This window comes from Meleagris gallopavo, chromosome 4, assembly GCF_000146605.3.
Source record: "Meleagris gallopavo isolate NT-WF06-2002-E0010 breed Aviagen turkey brand Nicholas breeding stock chromosome 4, Turkey_5.1, whole genome shotgun sequence".
NCBI classification, from domain to species: Eukaryota; Metazoa; Chordata; class Aves; order Galliformes; family Phasianidae; genus Meleagris; species Meleagris gallopavo.
Window position 1 is genome coordinate 13575666 of NC_015014.2, and position 22722 is coordinate 13598387.

Below are 22722 nucleotides of genomic sequence, written 5' to 3' on the forward strand. Positions count from 1 at the left end.
AGGCTGTGTTTCTTCATTCTGTTCCTAGGTGTGTAACAACAACAAAAAGACTTCATTCCGGAAAAGTCATTTTGTAGTGAGACCAACAAACAGATATGCTCAGGAATTTCTCCTTAAACTTCAATGATGACAGAAAGCATGGAAGGGTAATTGATGAACCATCATGCGGATGTTTAGAGAGCTGCTAAGATTTGACTGAAGACTGTTCAACCCTGGAGCTGCAGTGCTTCTGTGAGGAAGAAGCTGACAAGTCAGTGGGAGATAACCTTCTCAATTTCTTTTCCTGTCAGTGTAAGCTGGTTTCAGACCTGATTTAAAAACAAACAAACAAACAAAAACCTGCATATTAACTTGCTGCAGTTCTTGGGTAGTACAATATTCAGTAAAATAAAATAGGCCTTTTTTTTTATTATTATTATTTTTAAACCCTGTGTCTTATTTGCGAAGAATTACATGACCAAATATCAGTGGATAGGTAGAGGAACAAAAAATGTTTGTTTTAGACCAAATCTGACTGCTTAGATATTGCCTAGGGAATGGTCCACTGAAAGGAACTGTTTGCTGTTTGAACAGCCAAGTTGCCTTTTGATGTTCATAACATGGTCAGTTAAGTTTGAAGGTGAGATTGAGCAAATGAAAATGTAGCAGGAGGTTCAGCAGTGAGGATTAGCTATTGTAGGATTCATGCAGCATTCATTGCTGTCTGTGTGGATCAGGTTCCATGCCTAAATTACTTTTAGCCTTTTAATAGGCAGTGTTACCCTCTTTATCCTTTCTGTTTCAGTCTCCTATACTTATTTTACCGCCTGCTAGCAATTCTCACTTGTTTCAAACAATTTGCATGCTTTAACGAGAGTGTGTTTTGACTTGTTTTTGAGGTATCTAGCATGTGAAGTAATTAACAAACTGACATGTCAAATGCACAAATCATACTGCTGTAAAGATATGATTTGCAAATTTTATTAGCTGTTATTTGAGAAGCAGTGTTGTCTTGGGCACTTACAGTGAGTAGATCTCATGTGAGGGTAGTGCTGGTATGTTACTCAGGCTTGGGAAGAGTTCTGAAAGTGAGAGTTAATACTTCTACTTAAAAAGCTCAATGTTATGGCTGAGAAAGGACTTAAGTACTTGATTAATAATTGCATGCCTGACCATTCAGGGTAGAGACTAAAGTTACTGAATGGTTGAGGTTGTAAGGGACATCTGAGAGTTCATCTTGTCCAACTCTTGTGTCCAAGCACGGCTACAGAGGGCAGGTTGCTGAGGACCACATCCAGAGTTTTTGAATATCTGCAAGTAGGGAGACTCCTCAGTGTCTCTGCGTAAACTTTGCCTGCCCTCCTCACAGTGGAGGGGAAAAACAACAAATGATTCTTAATGTTCAGAGGGGATTTCCTGTGTTTTGCTTTGTGCCTCTGAACACAGTTCAGTTGGTGTCACTGGATACCAAGGAAAGGAGCCTGGCTCTATTTACTTTGCAGCCTCCCTTCAGGTAATGTACGCTTTGAGATCCTCTGTGAGCCTTCTCTTCTCCATACAGAACGGTGCCAATTCTGTCAGCCTTTCTGAGAGACTCCAGTCCCCTAATCATTTTCAGAGCCTGTTGCTGGACTCTCTCTACTATGTCCATGTCTCTTTTTTACTGGGAAGTCCAGATCTGAAGATTGTAGGTGTGGCCTCACCAGTGCTGAGTAGGGAGGAATGATGCTGGCAACACTCCTACAGCAGCCCAGGATAACACTGGCCTCCTTTGCTGCAAGAGCACAGTGCTGTTTAATGTTCAGCTTCTACAACGGAAGAACAATACTGACGTAAACAAGATGTTTTTCAGGTTGAGAATTCCAGAGCAAATGCGAAAGAGTATCAGAGCCTTCCTTTAATGCCCTTTTGACTGTTTATTGTTGTTCTGGCAGATGTAGTTCGGAGGATGCTAAGCTGCTGGAGATCCCAGAATTTATGGGGCACTATTTTTCAGTTCAAAATCAAGGTATCTCCACTGACTGTGCAAAGGGAATTTAAATAAAATTGCATGCTCCACCTCAGGTTGCCAAGCCTAGGATATCGTCACAGGAATACAATCAACAAAGCTTTGCAGCTCAGGACCTCTTAATCTATTAGGCTGGGTCTGAAACTTAGGGAATGATTTTTGCCTGACCCTGCTAATGCAGATATTTCAGCGTGGTGTATGGTTTGATTGTAAGTTTTCTGAGGCGGAGTATGTTTTATTGTGTAGGAGGCTGCAGTTCTTCAAAGCATTGTAGTCCTGTGGAAGGATAACCTACAACATGCTATTTGGCTGCTTTTGTGGGAGTGCCATGCATGGGATTAGGGTTTGATAGTGAAGGGAAAGAAGTGGAGAAAGCTTTAGAGGCTTACTGTTGCTATGACCTACTTATTGTGAGCAAAACTATTTTTCCTTTTGTATGCGTTTGTATGCGTGAAGGTCTATTCATGCTTTTTTACATTTTCCGCAGCAGTGCCTCCTGTGTGGGCGTATAGGATTATGTGTTAAAAATCTCTCATTGTGAAACATGGAGGCTCAATGTTTGCTGTGGCTTTACATTCAGAATGGGATTCAGATATTATGGTCTTGATCAAAGAAAGGAAGCTTCTTGGCAGAAACTTCTTCCGTTTGTTTCTGCGAGTGAAACAGTTAGTGTATCAGTGCTGCACCATTGCTGGATTAGCAATCACACCTCCAAATACTAATAAGTATTCTCACTTTTTTTCTAAGTTTACCCTCAAATCCTACCAAAGGACAAGATTACTTTTGCTTGCCTGGTGTTTGCATCCTAGTGACCTATAGCCAAAGTCAATAATCAACGAACTAACTGACATAGTGAAAGAACAAAGAGTGCCTTAACCAAATCCACTGTTTCTCATGTTGGCTATAGTTTTTCTTTACAATGACACTGTATCTAATTTTTCTTCTCTCCTCATCCAATCTGACCACATAAACTGGTGCTGAACAGAAGAAAGTTTGACACAATCACTCAACACTCTGTTATGGAGTCACACAGGCTGGAGAGATTCTGCAAGGCTGAACACTGTAGAGGAACCAGAACTAAGCAAGTGTGGAGAAGGTAGGTTCTTAAGTCCTTTTTCTCTTGTAAACAGGGCAGGTGAGCTAATCTACTTCTTGTTGGCAGCTTAATGTCATCTGTGAAGCTGATTGCTCCTCTTGATCTGAAAGCAGGGAAACAGTTACAGGGTCAGGTCATAAATTGAGAGAATTCATGCTCTGTGAGCTCTCCTTGTCTGCAGTTTCAAAGGAGAGATGTTTAAAGTTGGATGTTGGGCACACCAAGTATGGAAACATGTTTAATGTTTACTGTTGAAATGGCAGCAAGAACTTATTTATCTCTTAACTACTTGGTGCTTATTTTCATTTATGTGTGGAGAACACAAATACACACAAAGTAAGATGATATGTAAGTAACCATGTCTTTCTATTAGTGAGCAGATGTTAAAAGTAACAGTGAGTTAGAAACATACAAGATAGATACTAAGATATTTTGGATGGTAATTTGTACTCTTAAAGTTTCAGTATTTGCAACTGCATGGAGGATTTACATTAATGTCTCTAGCATGTTTTACTGAAAACCTTAGAGGTTTTTTTTGCCAATTTGTTCTCAGAATTAAGAGAGAGTGTGGAGACTTTAAAATATTTGTAAAGAAAGATAACAGTATGTAGTATAAAAGGTGTAAAGTATGTTTAAACTTACAACCAATGTTGCATAATTGTGGAAGTGACTTAGTCACTCCTGACTAAATATTCAACCACAGTATGTTTATGGAGTAGTACTTTCTGATAGAAAGAGGACAGTTAACTTTTGAAGTGAATTGTTAGATGAATAAATGAGCTAGCATTAAGATCTTGGCTCTCTGTTCCTGGATCAAACGAAGGCATTAGACTTTCATACAGAACTATTATTTCTTTGAAGCACAGAATGAAGTCTGGAGACTGTGAATATAAATGATGGAGGAGGGGAGTGTGTGTGCAGCCAAAGTGATTGAGCAAAGAAGAGATGTTTTTTTAGAAATCAAGCAAGTAACTTAAAAGTAGGGGGAGAAATGGATGTAGCTGAATGGAAACAAGGATGTGTAGGGAGAACTTCTCCTCAAATGTGGTCAATAAAATGTTGCTAACTTCATAAGATAGGAGAAAAGGAAAAGGAAAAAGCAGTATAGTACAAGAATAACTGCATAGCAGCTACTTGGGGAATTACTTCAGCTAAAACAAGATTAAGAAAATGGAAAGCTCTCCAAACTTTACTTTGATTTCAATTCACTCATTAAAGCTTCAAAACTCTGTAGTGTTCAGGGGATTTTTATTTTATTTATTTTATTTTTATTACTACAAAAGCCTAAAAGTTATTAGATTATTTGAAAACAGAAGTTAAATTACAATAAATAAACTGGTAGGTTACAACTAGCTTGCAGTGGTCTTTTTGGAAGGAACAATAAATGTGCTATGTGAGCACTTGAGTCTTTTCATTTGGCATGCAAAGCTAATGTGATGTGAGAAAAGGCTGTTCAGAGGAACAGTAGATTATAAGCACTGAGGCTCCTAGGAAAATCTGAATTCAGTCCCTGATTTGCCATTGGGTTGTCCTTGTTTTGTCACGTTGGGAAAGATCTCTTAGATCGTAGGCTTCTTCTCTGCACAGGGACATCTCAATGACCAGCACGTTTGGTGCTTCTACGTTGCCCTAATGGAAAGCATGTGAAAACCTACAGTGGTCACTCCCCTCTCCCTGCAGCAGGCCCCACCTGTTGCAGAGAAGCAGTTTCCTATTTGAATAGATGAGTTGTATTTAATCATTGTGGGTTAATGCCTGTGCTAGTTGTGGGCAGCAGGAGAGTGGGTATACACAATAAAACAAATACAAAATGCTAAGCCATATTGCCAAGGTGGAGGAAGATGCAGTGCTTCCATGTTGTAGTGTACAGCATGTACTCATTACTTGTCTTTGTCCTCCTCTGCACAGTCTCAGGACACAAGAATTCTAAGCCACAATAGTTTTCAATGGTGCTGCAGTAATGCAAGGGCTACTGCTGTCACTAACTACATTGATTTTATTCTAATACCAGCCTTTTTTTTGCAAGACCACAAGCTCAAGTTAATTGCACAAAGCTGGGGTATGTGGGATTACTGCAGTAGTTAGACCAGGACAGCAGTGTTAGCCCAAGGGGGGAGGAGGGGAAGGGCTTTAAATGTACCTGTGTTAGAGAATGTTCAGTCTGGCTCATTAGGACCCAATGTTAAGATCACAACCAGCTCCAGAACTGGCTTTTAAAACCTGCTTCTCATAATGGCTATTGTAAGAAGAACTGCTCTGCCAGTGCTTGATCACGTATCTCCTTTTCCTTCCCTGCCCTGGCTTGCAAAGCCAGATGTTAAAAACCTCCTTCCATGCTCTTGGGAGAATGCCTCATCTAATGTGTGCTTGCACACTGATTTGTTTGGATAAATGTGTAGAGAGAAATTTATGTATGCCTGACAAATAATATACAAACATACACGTGTTTCAGTGATGTTTACTAGCTCTATCTGCAAACTTTAATTTTGCAGTTTTTCACCTCTTACGAATGCTGATCTGACAGCTTTGTTCTGCCTAGCAAGAGAGACACAAATTTTACACCTGCTGTTTCCTTGCCTGATAATAAACTAGTCTTGACATGATTGCTATCACAGTGCTTTATGCCATAGCCAGTGACACCTTACTGAGCTGAGGTTACAATTTCGAAGCAAATAAAAATTGTCGTAACCTAAGCTGTACTGATCAGAATTAAATGTGTTCTAAAGACCAGAGAAGGGTTAATATTGATGAAATGCTGTAATATCCTATTTCAATCCCAAATTTCAGAATTGCCGAAAGTTGATTGCATCTACAAGGGTATTTCCTTGGTCTCAAACAGCTGTGAGACAACAATTCTTGGGCTTTAATGTGAGTCAGAACTCACTGGGGGAGTGACATCAACATCCCCTGTTCTGAATGGATATTAACTTAAAAGAAATAAGTGCCTCCCAGATGTCCACAGAAACAATTTAGCAGTTTGATAGTGGTAAGAGCACAAAGGGTGATGTAAGCCTGAAGAGAAAACATACTAGAAGAAAAGAGAGGAATTGACTGAACAACTGTGTATAGATTAGAAAGGGTGCCTGAGGGAGAGATGTAAGCAACATGGACATATTCATTACAAAATGGGACAGATACTTAGGAAAGTAATAGCAAGTAAGTGTGAGACATTGCTGTACATAAATAGGAGCACAGAAGAGAAGGCCTGAGAGGAAGAGGAAAAAAGAGAAAAATACATATATGAAGTGTATATAATCAAATGGTCTCAATGAGCTGAGAGAAGAAAGAAGAAAAATACAAAACTGCAAAGAATTGAGGATTATGAAAAGCCTTAGGCAAGACACGAACTCTGGCAGCAAGGGAAAAGGAAGTTCTTTGGAAGAAGAAAAAAGTAAGTTTTCAAATAGAATGCAAAATACATGTGTTGGAGTTTGATTCTCATGAATTTTGATTCTCATCGTTTTGAGCATCTGTTGATCAGAGATTATACTAAACATCTTGCATTTTATTTTCTTGGATAGAAAAAAAATCATTGAAGTTTAAAATACTGTATATTTTTAGTGGCCTTTTCTGCCAAGGTGTCAGTTTTTCGTGACCACCACTGGGCAGTATTGGGAACCACCCAGAGAACCTAATGCTCTAGGACTTGAATTTTTAGCAGGTCTAGCTCCCTCAATATAGGTATGCCTGCATTACATCAGAGATGAAAGATGCTCCAGGTGGCTTGAGCTAGGCCCAAGGTGTGTCTGACCTAACACAGGGCTCAATGTGTTAATTTTTTTATCCCCTCTTGCAATGTTTGTCCCTGTTCTTGAAAACTATAACCCACTGTCCTGTTAGTTTGTTTTCAAATGTTTATTTTGGAGCACTTAGGAAGAAAAGAGAGAGGATCAGAAAGCAAAACCAAAGATTTAAGATGACTAAAAAATAGACTCAGAGTTAAAACAAAAACAAACAAACAAAAAAAAGAACAATGCAGATGAAATAAAATCAATCAGTCAAATTGGTAAATTTTCTAGTCCTGAAATATTCCTGAAAAGTTAGGAAAGAACAAGTGCAACAAAAGCAACTTTTATTTATTCTAGTTCTTTGGGGAATTTTATTAATAGCTTTGAGTGTAAATGCTGCAAGTTCAGCTAAGAGAAAGATTTATTTGTTCTTATTTCTGAGAAACCACATTTGAGAATTTAGAGCATTGCCCTCACAATGATCCCCCATTATTATTATTATTTTTGTTGTATTTCTGCACTGTAGCTCTTTAGTGGATAGTCATGCCAACATATGCCTTCTTATTTAGAAGTTTTCCACATAAAAATTTATTCTTGCTACTTCTGTTGAGCCAAGAGGCCACATGGGATAGCTTGACCATGCAGCTTGGCTTACATTTACACTAGCTTTGAAGGAGAAACATCTTTGAATGGTGTTTGACTCTACTGGCAATTTTCTGTGGAACTGTGGTCTTGGACATAGAGGACTGTTTATGTCACCCCTTCGTGCTTTGTGTATTTTTATTTTTTATTTTTGACAACAACTAGTGCTGAAGTCTATGTAAATAAGAATATTCTGTTGCTGTTTGTTGCTGTTGTTCTTGTTTTGTGTAGGAGGAGATGTTTTGTTGATTTTAAGAAATTTCTGCAGTTTTAGAGACCTCTTAGTGGTGTATTCAAAAGCAGCCGGACTCTTTTATCTCTGAAGTTTTCAAATTGGGTTTATTCCACAAACCCTTTGGCATTTTCCAGAATATACTGCCAGTCCTGATTTTTTTTTTTTATTTTTAATCTCTTTAGATATTTACTTGTGCTGTCATCTTGTTTTCCAGGTATTTTTGGTATAGAATAAAAGCTTGAAAACATACGCATAAAGCAGGTGGTTTTAATACATTGCAAAAAGAAGCCTTCGTTTTTGAAGAAAAATGGTCTAAGAGACAAAAGGCATATCAAAACATAGACCTTCAGGGCATCTACGATCAAATGTAGATTATTCATTTCATGCTGTAGCATGCAGAGGAATCTCAGAATTCCCTCTAGCCTGTGATTGAATACGTATAAATAATTTCTGTAAAAATGAAAAATCATGAAATATTGTATTGTCTATGTAGTGGACAGTGCTATTTCATGGATCAGTTTTCTATGAAAGTAGCTTTTATTTTGATTGGACTTGTCTTTTCAGTTGGGGTCTAATTTCAATTTCCACGTGAAATAGGAAGAATCTTTGTTCTGAACATGGGGAATGTCACCGCAAGTATTTCAGTTGAGTATTGTAACTTGGAAGTCCAAAACTGCTGAAGACATCTCCTCCATTCAAACGTGATACAGAATGCATAAATAACTACAACTCGTGAATCCCAAAATACTTAATCTTACAGATCTTTGCTTTTTTGTTTGTCTGGCTGTTTGTGTCATTTATAATTTTAGGGAAGAATATAGTGAGGAAGCTAACATTCCCCTTAATGAGGGCACCTATTGCTTACACTGCAGTTTTGTCATGTAGTGGATTTGTTTGACTGCACTTTCAGAGCTCTAAGTATCTTTTGTCTGTGCCCTATTGCTGGGTAAGCAGCAGGAGCTTTCAATACCATCTTTCTGAATTGGGAATGCACTTCTGCGTACCTGAGTCCCATTTGGTGCTGCCTAGCCATGATAGAGCAATATTATATGAATCATTGACAAGATCTGAGTGATGAACAAGCTCATTGGTGTCTCCTCATTGTTACTGTGCATGCTGGAATGTCTCCAGCTGATGTAAATCAGCGGGGATGTCTTTTCATTCACAGTGATCCCTATGCTGCCAGTTTCCCAGCCAGGCAAAGCAGCTTAGAAGGACGAGTCTGTCCATAGCTTTTCTTGATTCTGTATGACATTGGCACTTCGAGAAATGATCCAATCTCCATGTCTTCATGATCATCCACACCCACCAGAGAGTGGGATGTTTTAATTATTGCCAGCTAACCTAAAATCCCCCAGAAGATAAAAGTGGAAGAGTAATTTACTTACGTAAACCAAACATAAACAACAAAGTTAAGTACAGAGACTAGCCAAAATAAACAAACATCTCTTTATATCTGCCTATGTTTTAGCTCAGCTTTTGCTAGCAAAAGAGTCAGAATAGAGTCAGAATACTTTGGTGCTTTATGGCTGGCATCCAGTTCTCAGACAAAGAACACTGCTCTGGATTTAAATATCACTGGTGGAAATTCTGTTTAGGGGTTACCTCTATCTGATAGATGCCCAGGCTGTTATTAGAATTCTGTTCGGATTCAGACATTATCTCCATGTTTTCTTCTAATGCAATGGTTTCTTAGAAGTCAGTTTTAATACTTATCATACAGGACTATATGATGCATTCCATGCCATATAGTGTCATGTGATACAGTAGTACTGTGGATAGCTGGCTGGAGGGCTGCCACCGCTTGGAGACTGGCTAGGCATCAGTCTGCAGCCAGTGAGCAATCACATTTTGCATCACTTGTTTTGTGTACATATTATCTATTATTATTATTTTCCCTTTTCCGTCCTTCTAAAATGTCTATATCTCAGCCCACAAGTTTATTTTGTTTCTAATTCTCTCCCCCATTCCACTCTGGAGGGTAGAGGGAACAGCTGTGTGACGCATAGCTGCCTACGTAACATTATGAACAAACGCTTCTAAAACTGACTGCAGACTAAAAGTTTAGTGCATTACCACTTCTGCAGGCTCAACCTGCCGATAACCAATGTCTTCGCTGAGGAACTAGATTTGAGATCAAGGATCTTCAGGCCTTGAGAAATACCATGATAAGTTATTTTTTGAACCCAAAGATAAAAACGGACAGGACTGACTTCTTAGACACTGCACCTAAGCAGAAAAACATTGTTACTAATGCCAGAAAAAGAGTTTTGCTCTGTTTAAATATACCCAGGATAAAAGTAGGTTCTGTGTAGTTAAGAGTTGAAACATAGATTTCAATGCTGCTGAGGGGCTGTAGAAAGTAGTCTTCTTTTTCTTGATTCCTTGTGTATTTCTTGAATTATTCAGCAGTCCGATGTTATCTCCATCCAGCTGGTGTAGAAGTGAAACACGTAGACTGGTTGCCCAGTGTGAAGAGGTTAGCCACTGCTGTGTTACGGTAGGTAAAAGTCTTACAGAAATAATGTGGATTAGAGGTCAAAATGAAATGTGACTTGATCGCTCCTTTGTAATAGAATTTCTCCCTTTACTTAACATTACAGCTGAGAACAACAAAAAAAATTGAGTTAGTAGTTCCATTCTTTACCATCATACATAATTTCAGTTATACCAGAGGATCTGCAAGTTAGTGTAACTAAGCTAATGAGAGAAGTAAATGCAAGATAACACCTGCCTTGGCTTTAGTCTGGCTGTACATACATACTGTTTGCATTTCACAAAATTGAATCACAGAATTGTAGGGGTTGGAAGGGACCTCTAGAGATCATTGAGGCCAACCCCCCTGCCAAAGCAGGTTCCCTAAATCAGGTTGCACAGGTAGGCGTCCAGGCGAGACTTGAATATCTGGAGAGGAGACTCCACAACCCCCCTGGGCAGCCTGTTCCAGTGCTCCGTCATCCTTACATTTTCTTTGCATCTCTACATATGTAAAAACATTTGGGTGTTCTTTAAAACTGCATGCTGTTCTTAAAAACAGTTTTCTCCTTAGTTATTCTCCAGACCATAGATTCAGTTCTTAGATACTGTGGATGAAAGCCCAGCTTTGCTGCTACCTGTAGCAAATATCCTATTAACTTCAATGAAGCCAAGATTTTGCCCTGAATTTGTAAAGTGGTGAAACACTACAAAATCACATGTGCTATAATGCACACTGTAAATGCTAATGTTTTCTTTTCAGAGTGCTAAGACTTGAAGGACACTTAATTGTATGTGATATCTCCTTAGGAACTGAAATAATTTTATATAGATTACTGTGCATCTCAGAAACTCTCAGTCCTTCATTTCTAAATAGGTCTAGGTACAAACTGTTCATTTAAAAGTAAGAGTGGGCATAATCAATGGATATACAGATAGTGTGTGTGTGTGTATATATATCTCCAGGAGCTTGGCTAATATTATTTATATTGGAGTAACGAGAGAAAAGTCACTCACCCTGTCCTGGGCTCGTGAGATGAATTCTGATGGAGCGGATCTCCAGAGAGATCCTTCCCCACTGGCAGTCAGCTCTTAAATGAGTCTAGGAGAGGTGGAGCCAGGCTCTACCCCTTCCTGCAGCACAGGTGATTTGCCTTCACCTGTGCTCCTGTGGCTGACTCATTGCTCGTCTCAGGTGATCAATCAGAGGTTCAGGCCGTGATTCAGCAGCCCCATACAGAGTGTAATCAGCACCAGCTCTGATCTATGCTGATCTGTCTGAGAACTGAACACCACTGTAGACATGAAATGCCAGAAAAAATATGGAGCAATAATAGTGGAGCTGAATCCAAGCAGTTTAGTAAGATATGTGAAGTCCCATTTAAGTCTGATGTTTTTCTCTTGAGTGTAATGTGGTTGTCTAAAATTACAGACTCTTGTGGGTACATTCAAACCAAATTGCTTTTGGTAAAGGACTCAGCTCACTGACTATGCTGGACATCTTTTGTTTCCATACTGAAATGTATTTGTTTCCTTCACTGGTTTGAAGGAGGTTACTCAATGCAGTGACTTAATAGAGGAGGGAGGTGCTCTAAGGGTGTAGTTCTCCTTAGAGTCAGAAGATGGCAGTACAATTTCTATTCTTAGCAACCCAGCAACTCAGCAATCACCATGCGTTGTTGTTTGCTTTTATGCAAGGGATAAAGGGAATCCATAAAACTATGGCTTTACACAAAAGAAGGGCGAAAATCTACGCTTGGGATCACAACAACCAGCTGCTCATCTGGCAGCAGTTATGACCTCAATGTCCTGTTAGTCAGTAACTTTGAATGTGGTCCTGATGGCCAGGTTTAATTGGCTCAGCTCAGTTACGGAGCCAGCTGGTACCAGAATGGATGTGTGTAGTGAGGGCTCTAATTAAGGTTTAGGGGACTGGGACAATATCAAATGAGAGTGTCCTTATCACCCTCCCTGTTCTTTCAATAAGGTCTGAAAGATGCAACTGATATTCTTAAAGAAGTAAGATTAATTAAGTTTAAATATTTACTAAATCATATTAATTTGAAATTATTTTATGGTGAGATGCAAGTTGTTCATAGCAAGAGAATGATGCTTTTGTAGAAATCTGTGCTAGAGCTTTCCTAATTAAAAAAGGAGTAATGTCACTGTGTAGTAAGAGCCCAAACAGAAATTGGAGACAGACAACCGTGGGCTCTTCCCAACTAGTTTTGGGCTTTTCTTTGGGGGGCGAATATAAGGCAAGTGACGTGCTAATGCTAAAGGAAAACTATTTACCTGCTTCACATGAGTCAATAATGAGATTTTAATCCACTTTTGTTTATGATAAGTTCTGTTAAATTAATTGCTTGCTTGGGTATACTGCTGGTTGTAGCAGTACTTGGAGAACTTGCTTGGCATGAGAGAGAGATAATGTTTGAATTCTTTAGGATCTGGTATCCCTGACACAGAGATGCTCAGATGCAGGAACTTGACTATACTCAGTGAGCGCAGGAATTAGGGAGAAACTTTAGTATGCTTGATTGGTATCGAGAACCTCTGTACGTCCTGAGATGCTACTGTGAATTTGCTTAGAAATAAGGCTAACAACTCAGTCTTTTAACACAGATGCAGTTATTTTAGATGTGAAATATCTACTTGAAGAATTCTAGTTCTGCACTGCAATACCTGTGCAGATTGCATTCGGACCCAACAGTTTAAGTTTGGGAACTGGAATTAGCTACCCTTGACGGATCGATGAGAAACCTGCATGCTCAGCATAGAAACAGCCAATAGAAAACAGTGAGCACAGGTCTTCATCCAAATTGTCTTGCTTTCAGGAGTTCCAGGCACCGGGATTATCTGAGATCTAAATCAATCTCTATGTTACTTACAGAAAATGATAGCAGGAATAGACTCACACCTTTGATTCCTTCTCACCAAGCCAGAGCACTCTTGCTTACAGAAATCAAATAACGATTTGTGCATGGAAAAAGACTTTCGCAAAGTCTAAGGGAGAGAAATGATATTGCAAACATACATCACTGTAGCTTTCTTCTTGTTATCAATAATCTTCATTTTAATCTTCAGTGACTTCTGCAGCATTCTAGTTCTCTTTAGGAATTCATTTTTGCAGTTGTGACACAGTGTGTGACTTGTAAATTAAAAGGAATTCTCTCAAAGAGCTGAATTGGACTGAAGTGCTGGAAAAGATTACTGCCAAGTGTTTTGAATGAGTGCTTTTAGCATTTTGATTCCATTTGGAACCATCACATGCCCAGAAAGTGACACAATTCATTCTGAATTTGAGGTAAAGCCATAAAGAGGTATAAGTAGCTGAATGTGTTAGTCACATTGGAATCCAGTTTTCCTAGACAATAATGTTGGTTTCCGTTTTAACTTGTTTCCTTGTATTTGGGAAAAAAAAGACGTTCCAGAAGACATTCCAAGTTAAGAAGTGGTGTTGGTGGAAGGTTCTCTCATTTCAGTTCAAAACTCAAAATGTCCCTATCATGAGCAAAGATCTGTAGATAACACTGTGACAAACTCCTAGGGCATAGGAAGCAAAAAGTGTCTGTACTGACTAAATGAAGCAAAAGAGCTGAAGGTAATTATTTCTTAATGTTATCCTACGTCCTTGTCTGAAAGAGATAAATTGTGAAAGGTTGTGGATATTGGTTATAGTGAAGGTATTGACTAATTACCATCATTTGCATGCAGAGATACTAAAATGCAGGGAGAAGGAGGAAGGTAGACAAGACAAGTGACACTGGTTGCTCATACGCTTTCCAAATAAAACTATTATATTTTCTTTCTATAGGCATACCTTACCATGTGTATGCTAATAACTCAGTTCTACCTGCTGTCCTTTAGTAATGGCAAGCAAACCAAACAATCTATTTAATAATAAAGGCTGGGTAGACCCCTGAAAATGGGATGCTGTATGTACTGTGTTTGAGAGTCCCTTGCTAGATATAATCTCATTAAAACATTTTCAGATCTGTTTCAGACCATGAATGGATGTTAAAGGTAGAACCTGCAATACTGAAAGAGTCTTAAATGAGGCCAAAGCTGTGAGACAGCTAATTACCTCTGCCTTTTAAACGTGGTGCTCTCTGGGTATGAGACAACTTGAACAGTTCTTTTTTTGTCTTCTGAACTTCTGCTGATAGGTACAATCCAGATCATATCAGAGAAAGAAGGAAACTTGGACAGTTTTCTGACTGAATTAGGAATCCTCTCTTCTATCGAATTTTGCATAATTGTTTCCTACTTTTCAAGTATAATGTTAATGGTTATGTATCTGTTTTTCCTGCCTCTCTAGATAAAGTGGTGAGGCATGGATGAACACTAGAACTCTACAATTTCAGATAGTAAATGGTTTTACTCTTCTGTTTGTTGTTACCTTAATGTATCCTCCTCTGCTTTAGCTGTGTGGACTCAGTGCAGCTTCTTTCTGCTATATCCATTGTATGCCTACAAATCAGATGAAGATCACCAGCTTACATATTTCTCTTGACGTTGTGTGACTTCAAAAAAATTTCCTTATAAAACATTTGGTTCCATATGCATTTGATTTGGATAGAATGGGTACAGAAAGAATCAAGTAAAACAGAGTGTGAAGTGACAGTATTTGGGATTGGAACTTTTTATCTGGTCTAGTGGTATAAGTAGTTTGGATTGAAAAGGGAAATACTATCCTGCAAACTTCGATTAGAAGAGCTGGATCTATCACCCTGTAGAGCAAGGAAAACCATCAAGTTGCAAGTAGGTAATAGAACTAGGAGGCTATTTTAGGTCCAAGGCAAGACAATTTTGTACCAAGAACAAAGGAATCAGAGAATCCTTGTTACTGACATTGTGATGTAATACCCCCAGTAAAGGGGTGACCATTTTCAAATATTTCTTGGGGAAAAAAATATCTCAAATTATGAGGATTATGGACTTAACATTGGAGGGAAAAATAAAAAGCAAAACATCAAAACATCCTGAGTTCGGGGCTCAGATGTGGAGTTCTCACTTAAACTTTATGCAGGTGGCTTGATTTAACTGCATCTCTTAGGAATAGGCAGACTTGTATTTAAGTACCGACAGGTCTTTTGTAGCTTTGTTTAGAGATAGCACTTTGAGTGTTACATTGTCACAATGTGTAATTTCACACAGTAGAGTTCATGTTTCACAATCTGGGCAGTTGAAAGTCATCTCTGCATCTCACCCTTGGGAGTGAATGGTTCATTGGCCATATCATGCAATCATATCACAAAAACCTTGGGGATTAAACACCAACTGCCTTAATGAAGCCTGCCAGATCGCTTTACAGTATTTGTCACTGTTTTCTGGCCTGGCTGCCAGAGCCTTGTCAATGATTTCTGCTTCTAAAACAAGGAAAAAAAATAGGCCTGCAGCTGGGAGTGTTGATTGAAATTGAAATCCATGAGGAACTCAGAAATTTGGTCTGTACCCTGTCTGTTCTAGGCTAGATTAAGTCAGGTTAGTTTTAATCCCCATAATGACCGTTTCCTTGGCTGAACTCAAGCAAGATCCATGCAGGGAGTGAAATCAGATGTAGGACCTACCTACTCTCTCGGGTAGGCTGGTATTCAGGAACCCTTGGTCTGGAAATGTCCCCCAGTAGAGTGTAACTGCATGCACAAGGTAGAAGCTTTTCAATGACCATGCACAGAGTAAGAGTATCTCTGTTTCTGCACTGACTTCCCCAGAATTGCAGGTTTATGAGTCAGTACACAGATCGCTGCCAGCTCAGATGTGTCTGATCCCACATTGTTGACGTGGCCTCAAATATCTAACAGTCACCTTAAGCATTTTAGGCAGAAATATAGATCTTTGAAACCCACTTGGATGTTTGGAGACATTAACAGCAGCAACTCAGCATCTCCCTTTTACCTGGATAGCTCAGAACCATCGCAGAAGACACTTTGCCTGTCTTCTCTAAAAGTAGTTATTCTGACCAAGCTCATAAACGCTTTTACCATCAGGGATACTAGAACTTGGTTCTACTGTTGGTGAGCAGCCAATGTCTGAAGCAGATGCAGGACTTTCTAGGTTAGTGCTTTAACCAACAGCCCAGCTACACAGCGATCTTTGTTCTCTTCTTGACTCCTTTCATTATTTGCTAATAGCAGAACAACAGCTTCAGAAAAAATTGTACTTTAGAATAACCTGTAAAGATCTCATTTTAAAAAGGGAACGTTGGTTAAATTTTCATCTGGATGCTAGTAGAGTTGAATATTTAATCTTTGAGTACTGAAGTTGCCTCCTGTCAGCCAGCCTCTGTGAGAAAGGGTATGTGGAGGCAGTGGATTCAAGATGATTACTTTATTATGAAGAAAAATCCTGGCCATATACACTGTGTAAGGTTGCTGTAGTGACACTTTCTCTGAGGGGAAAACCGTCTGTCTGTATTTCCCACAGAAACCACTCCTTGCTGAGACAGGTGCTTCAGGGAAAGTGAGGGAAATGTAAATGAGAGAGAGAGAGATGCACACAGATGTTGTGTGATCTCTGCAGCATCCCTGCAGTGTTGTAAATTCAGCCATACGTTTCTGGGTTTATTTTTAGTTCATAGATTTGGACTGTATGACTGGCACCTTCTCTTAGCACGTAAACTCTGCCCACTCCATGGAAGCGATTGCATCTGGTAAGAAAGTCCAGATCTCTAGGAACCGCCGTGCAGGGAAGGATCTAAGCGGTAAATGAGAATTTCCCCCTTTTATTAACTCTGCTTTTCTGAGAGAAGTCAGCAAAGACAGGTATGTAAATAATTCCTTGCGGAGAGGAGCGATTCTCAACTATTTTGTTGGTGAATGATTTCATTCTTTTGAGGTCTGAGCACATGCTGCTTGGCAACATGTATCTTTAAAGATCAGGATGTCTGGAAAAGGAATTGACTCCAGTCCTAGGATTTGTTAACTGACCAAAAAAAAAAAAAAGAGCCATTTCTTTAAAGTTACTTTAAAGTCACTGAAGGCAAGTATGGATTCTGAATTTCTGAAATGCTTTTGCATGTTGTTGGTGTTTTGGGTGTTTTATTTTGCAAGTAATGTTGATTGGTTTTATTTTTTCTTCAAGAACAATAAACTCACAATATGACATTCGTTCAAGGCTTAAAGGAGCCATAGCTACAGATTAACACTGGCTACTTCATCCTGTCATCTCTGCTGCTTAATGGAGAAAGCAGGCTGACGTGGTTACTAAATCTGGCAGCTGTGTTGTATTGCACACGGGCAGAAGTAGCACACAGCATATAGAAAATGAGTAGCTTTCAGATAACAGCCTTCCTTTCGCTGCCACAAGGCTTGAAAGGCAGACTCAAATCTCTTTCTCCTTTTTGTAATCACGAGTCGCCAGAACAGTGTGCAAATATTTCAAACATGGTGGCAAATATAAGTATTCTTTGCCTGTGCAGGGCTTTCAAATTGCTAATGAGGATTTCTGCCTTGGTGTTCTGATTGAAAAAGCAGAGGGATGAAATCTGAAACCATCCTGAGATTGAACGCTTCTCTGCAGTATTGTTTCAGCTTTCGGAGGAGGAGCTGCTGAGGGAAAGGGATGTATGAAAGCTTTCCGGAACAGTTTGCAGTTGTTTGCTGATTTTTGGGGACGTCTGCTCACTACTTTGTGAAGCACACAAATGCAGGAGGTGCTTCTAGATAGATGGTTTTCTGCTTATGTTAGATAGTATTAGATGTGCAGCGAGAAAGAGACTTCGGTATTAACAAGCTGCTTGTGAACGTGCAGGAGAGAACTCTGTCATTGTATTTTTGTATTGTATTTCACCTTGAACCTTTAAAAATTCATAGATGCAGACTGGACTTCTTATTAAGAACCTCAGCAATACCTTACTATCAGAAATGCAAGCAAATAGTCATCATAAGGGGCACCAATGTGGCCTGCTAAGAACAATGGACATAGCACGGTGAGCAATGCATACCTTTTTTAACCCATTTTATTCTATTTGTACATTAAGAGAATATTTATCTGAGGTGTGGTGTGGAGGCAGGATAGTAAGGTGGTTGAGAGGTAAGAGAAGAAGGGCTGGTATTTGTTAGTGGGTTTTTTTGATCTTGTGGTAAGGAAGAAACAGCGTCATGTTTTTTAGTCTCCTTTCTAATTCAAAGCTTCGGTAGTGCTGTTGTCCTATGAAGTTTACAGGTTGTGAATTCTCATGCTGTGAATTGAATCTGCAACCAGTACCAAGTTTACATGTCAGATAACTGCATGAGAAATACAGGATGTAGCTGGTTTGCTTCAGTTGCCATGTAATGTTTTTTGCTTTGTTTACATGATTTGTTATTTCTTAGGGATACTGTAGGCTTTTTGTGAGCCCTGTGAAAAAATCATGATAACAGTTGAGAAGTGACTGCCATAAGTGACTGGAGAGAGAAAATTTTTCGCTGTAAGGAAAGGACTAAGCATATTCGTAGTACTGCTACTGTGTCTCTAATGCTTATAATGTCATCATACAACCTAATTAAATCCAGATATGGGGGCAGTTTGGTCATGATTGCATGACAGCTTTAGCCATGTTACTTGGATCAGGGACTTTGATGTTTTAATTGAATTGTCCCGCATGGTGGTGGTCCTGGGTAAAAAGTATAGGTACTGTGGATAATATGCTTGTGTGACAGATATACTTACAGTTGCCAGGTTATGGAGCCTGTAAAGTTGAATATGATTCTTGTAGATTTGCTCTTCACAATGTCAGTTGAATTCTCAAAATTGATGGATGTCTTGGGAAAGAGTAGCTACCTAGATTAATACAAGTTTTGGGTTGTAATTCATGACCCTGAGCATTCAAGTTATTCATGAAAATGGGAGGCTTTAAGGGTGCTTTTTTTCTGAGGGATTCAGCTTACTAACAGCTGCTCTGTTGATGCATCCTATATGCTTGGCATCTATCAGTTAATGTTAGGATAAGAGTCATCTGCTGTTTGAGTCTGACCAGAAAACTGAAGTGTCAGATAAAAGAAAAAATATCTAAGTGCTTAAAAGAAGCAGTGACAGCCTTCTGCCAGGGATGGGTAGATTTCCTTATAAAATCCCTCACCATCAGTACTTGGGTATCTCTATCCACTGGGGTAGGAGAGGTGTGCAAACAATCGCTCCTCAGTTTCCATGGTTAGGTTGTCCTCTCTCTTAAATCTGAACCCTCTGACTAATATTTTCCATGTTAATATAGTGGATATTAGCAGCCCTGAGGAGAAGAATTTGGGAGTGCCAATTGATGAAGTTTCAGTATGAGCCAGAAATGTGTGCTTGCAGCCCAGAAGGCCAATGGTATCCTGGGTTGCATCAAGGGAAGTGTGACCAGCAGGTCAAGGGAAGTGATTCTGCCCCTCTACTCTACTCTCATAAGACCCCACCTGGAGTATTGCATCCAGTTCTGGGGCCCCAGCACAAGAAGTACATGGAGTTGTTGGAGCGGGTCCAGAGGAGACCACAATGATCAGAAGGCTGGAGCGCCTCCCCTGTGAGAACAGGCTGAGACACCTGAGGCTCTTCAGCCTGGAAAAGGCTCTGGGGGCATCTCGTAGCAGCTTTCCAGTACCTGAAAGGGGCCTACTGGAAAGCTGGGAAGGGACTTTTTAGAATGGCATGTAGTGACGTGATGAGGGGAAATGGCTTTGAACTGTAAGAAGGTGTATTTAGACTTGATAATGGGAAGAAGTTCTTTACTGTGAGGGTGGTGAGGAACAGGAGGTCGATTTTCCCCCCCTCTCTGGAAGTATCTATGGCTGGGCTGTGTGAAACCTGGTCTGTGGGAGATATTCCTGCCTATAGCAGGGGGGTTGGAACTAGATGATCTTAAAAAGGTCCCCCTTCTCACCCAAACCAATCTATGATTCCATTAATATTCCCAACCTTCACCCACACTTGTAAAAGCTTTTAAAATCTTTGTGTTTTTTTTTTTTTTCCCCAAGTCTGATTTCCTAGGTATCTGATCCATTTCTAGGTAAGTAATGTTGTCACATTGGTTATATAAAATGAAAACTATGGCAGGTATGCAGCCTTTTGTATTTAAAATAGGAAGAAAGTACAATTGCTGTAGTCAGATCTCCCCTGAACATCAAAAGCAGAGGGTCTCTTGCTGTCAAATTTTGTTTTGGCGTTACTCAAATAAACCACTGCACTAAGGAAAGAGAACAATTGTGAGGCGGGTTATAAGTTCAAAATTCACCCCAAAGAAAGAGCAGAAGTTATTCAACCAGGAAGTTGCTACAGGGCGAATCCCCTAGGGTGTCCTGCCTACAATATAGTGGGAAACAGAGGTCAAGGCAGAAAGAAAAGGGATCGCTGCCTACCTTCCTTGCCTGTGGCAGAGGGAATTAAAGTGGCTAAGCACCCAGCTGCTTTAAATCTGTGTTTAACAGGGTCCAGTGGTTTCTTTGACTTCTCTCCCTCCTATTCTGTACATCTGGCCTTTCAGCTGACTGGGAGTGCTGAAGGAGCCAGGCATCAGCAATATACAGATACTTGTACTGGCTCTGCTGTGTTCCCGTGCTGGGAAGATGATCCCTCGACCTCCACAGGCAAACCTTATGCTTTCTCCTTACTGGAGTCACTGGTTTATGGGGCTGAGCTGTCTGCTTTGTAGCCTTCTTTTGGTAGTGTGGGAAAAGCACAGTCTAGCTAACTACCTTCTTTTAGGATCTGTACAAAAGAAGTATAAAATGAATTGCAGCCACCAGGTGGCCCACGCAGATTCCTATTTGATATGGTTAATATTCCAGCATCTGAACTTTCAGCAGTTTTTTTTAAACTTAGTGTTCTTGAGACTCACTGTCTAAAGAGATTTTCCTCCTTTTTCCCCATCTTTTCTTCCTGATACCCTCTCTTAGTTTCTTTGAAATTTATGCTTGATTCTCATATATATTTTGGGATCCCGAGCTACAGCAGAACATTTTCTTGATTCCTAATAGCTGGAAAAAATGTAACGCTTTTATGCTGCAATACAGAGATTGTAATATGTGAGCCAGAACTACTGTGCCTCTGGCAATGAGAGTAAGAAGAATTGATTGTGTGGATAGGAAGATCAGGGGAAACATTCTTAAATACACGCTCAAGTAAATACCTAAATACCTAACTTAAGCTATCCTCAGCTGAGGTTCCTTCTGTTGGCACTTGCTTCAAAGCCCTATGCTCCCTGCACTGCAGGGCTTTCACTCTAGATTTTAGTGTCTCCTAGCCTAAAGCCCTTCACTTCAGCCACAGTTCCCAGCTGTTTCCAGTTCATTCTAGTGCAGGGCATCTAGATCCTTGCTTTCTACAGCCCATGCCCCCCCTGCATCAACCTTGTAGTTGTGCTACAACTCCTCTCTTCCCACCAAAGATCTACGTTTTTTCCACGTGTCCCAGATCCTCTCCTCCTGCATCTCTTCACTCTGTGTCAGTAAAAATACTTATTCTGCTTGTCTCACAGCCCTTAGAAGCTCCCCCAAAGCCTTCTGTTCCCTAACATGCCTCCTGCCCTCAGTCCTTCCCATACTTTCCAGTGTTTGCAACTGGAGAAACAGGTAGCTGTTTCTTCTCCCCTACAATTTCAAGTTCCTCAATGCAGGGATCTCAACGTACCTCCTTCCTCCTCCTTGCTCTTGAAAGCAGAAAAGCAGGGTAAGTGAGGCATATTTCTAGCCCTTTATATGCTGTAAGAATGGATGGCGCCAAGCAAGGTTTGGAGGAAGACTAAGCCAGAAAATTTCTAGCATAGATGCTCTTTAGAACATCTAACACTACTTCATCTCCCCTGGGCTTCTGAAACTGTTTGGTGTGGTTCTCCGCATGCTCATTTCTTAGCACTGCTGGTCACATGTTAACATTTCTGATTCCTGGATGATCAATGTTTCCAACCAAAAAGGATTTGGATGCGTTACTTTTGGTTCAGAACTTTTTATGAAACTTACACGAGCGGTTCCTGGACACTTGCTTTTGAAAGAAAGCTTACTTATGTAAATGACAGTTTATGAAAAGAAGTAATACCGAGACTTCGTGGTTTAGTAGATAGTTTAATACAATTTATACACAGTTTAATATCATCTATAATAATTCTTTAAAAATGGGTTACTTTCAGTGCCAAAATCTACCTTATTATAATTCATCAACAGTAAGTGAACTGAAGCTCCCCCTTAAACTTCTCCAAGGGTAGATTTGTCTCAGTTCATCTGACCTACGGTTTTACAGTCTGTACAAAGTATGCCAGCTTGTTTGCATGGAAGATTCATCTAGAACTTAAACTATGTACATTTCAAAGTAGTCACAAAGCCCTGCACCAAATAGTCTGCTATTAGAATGAAAGGACGAGCACCATAACCTGTGTCTCTGCGACTGAGGAGAGGCAATTTCCTTGCTTTAGTAAACAGACATAGTAGTTTAAAAAATATCTTCCAAAAAATTGGTTGGACAGATTAGAGCTGCAGTCTTTGTACCTGTAAGTTACTCCATCTCCCTAATCTCTGTGGCTGTAAGTTACTTCACCTATCTGCTGAGCATGCAAAGACTATCAGAGACCGAGACCCCTGATGAAGTAAAAAGACCTCCCTGAAAA

At 39.8% G+C, this 22722-nt stretch overlaps 1 protein-coding gene across 1 annotated transcript in view; it reads left to right on the top strand.

Annotated features, from left to right (window-relative positions):
• The first annotated feature begins 16799 nt into the window (after window positions 1–16799).
• The window catches only part of SCLT1 (sodium channel and clathrin linker 1), a 42642-nt gene continuing 36719 nt past the window's right edge, over window positions 16800–22722 (top strand). Inside the window, exons 1-2 of the mRNA XM_031553254.1 lie at window positions 16800–16818; window positions 16913–16930. Of these exons, the coding sequence (XP_031409114.1) occupies window positions 16800–16818; window positions 16913–16930 (37 nt within the window). The remainder of the gene's footprint in view (window positions 16819–16912; window positions 16931–22722) is intronic.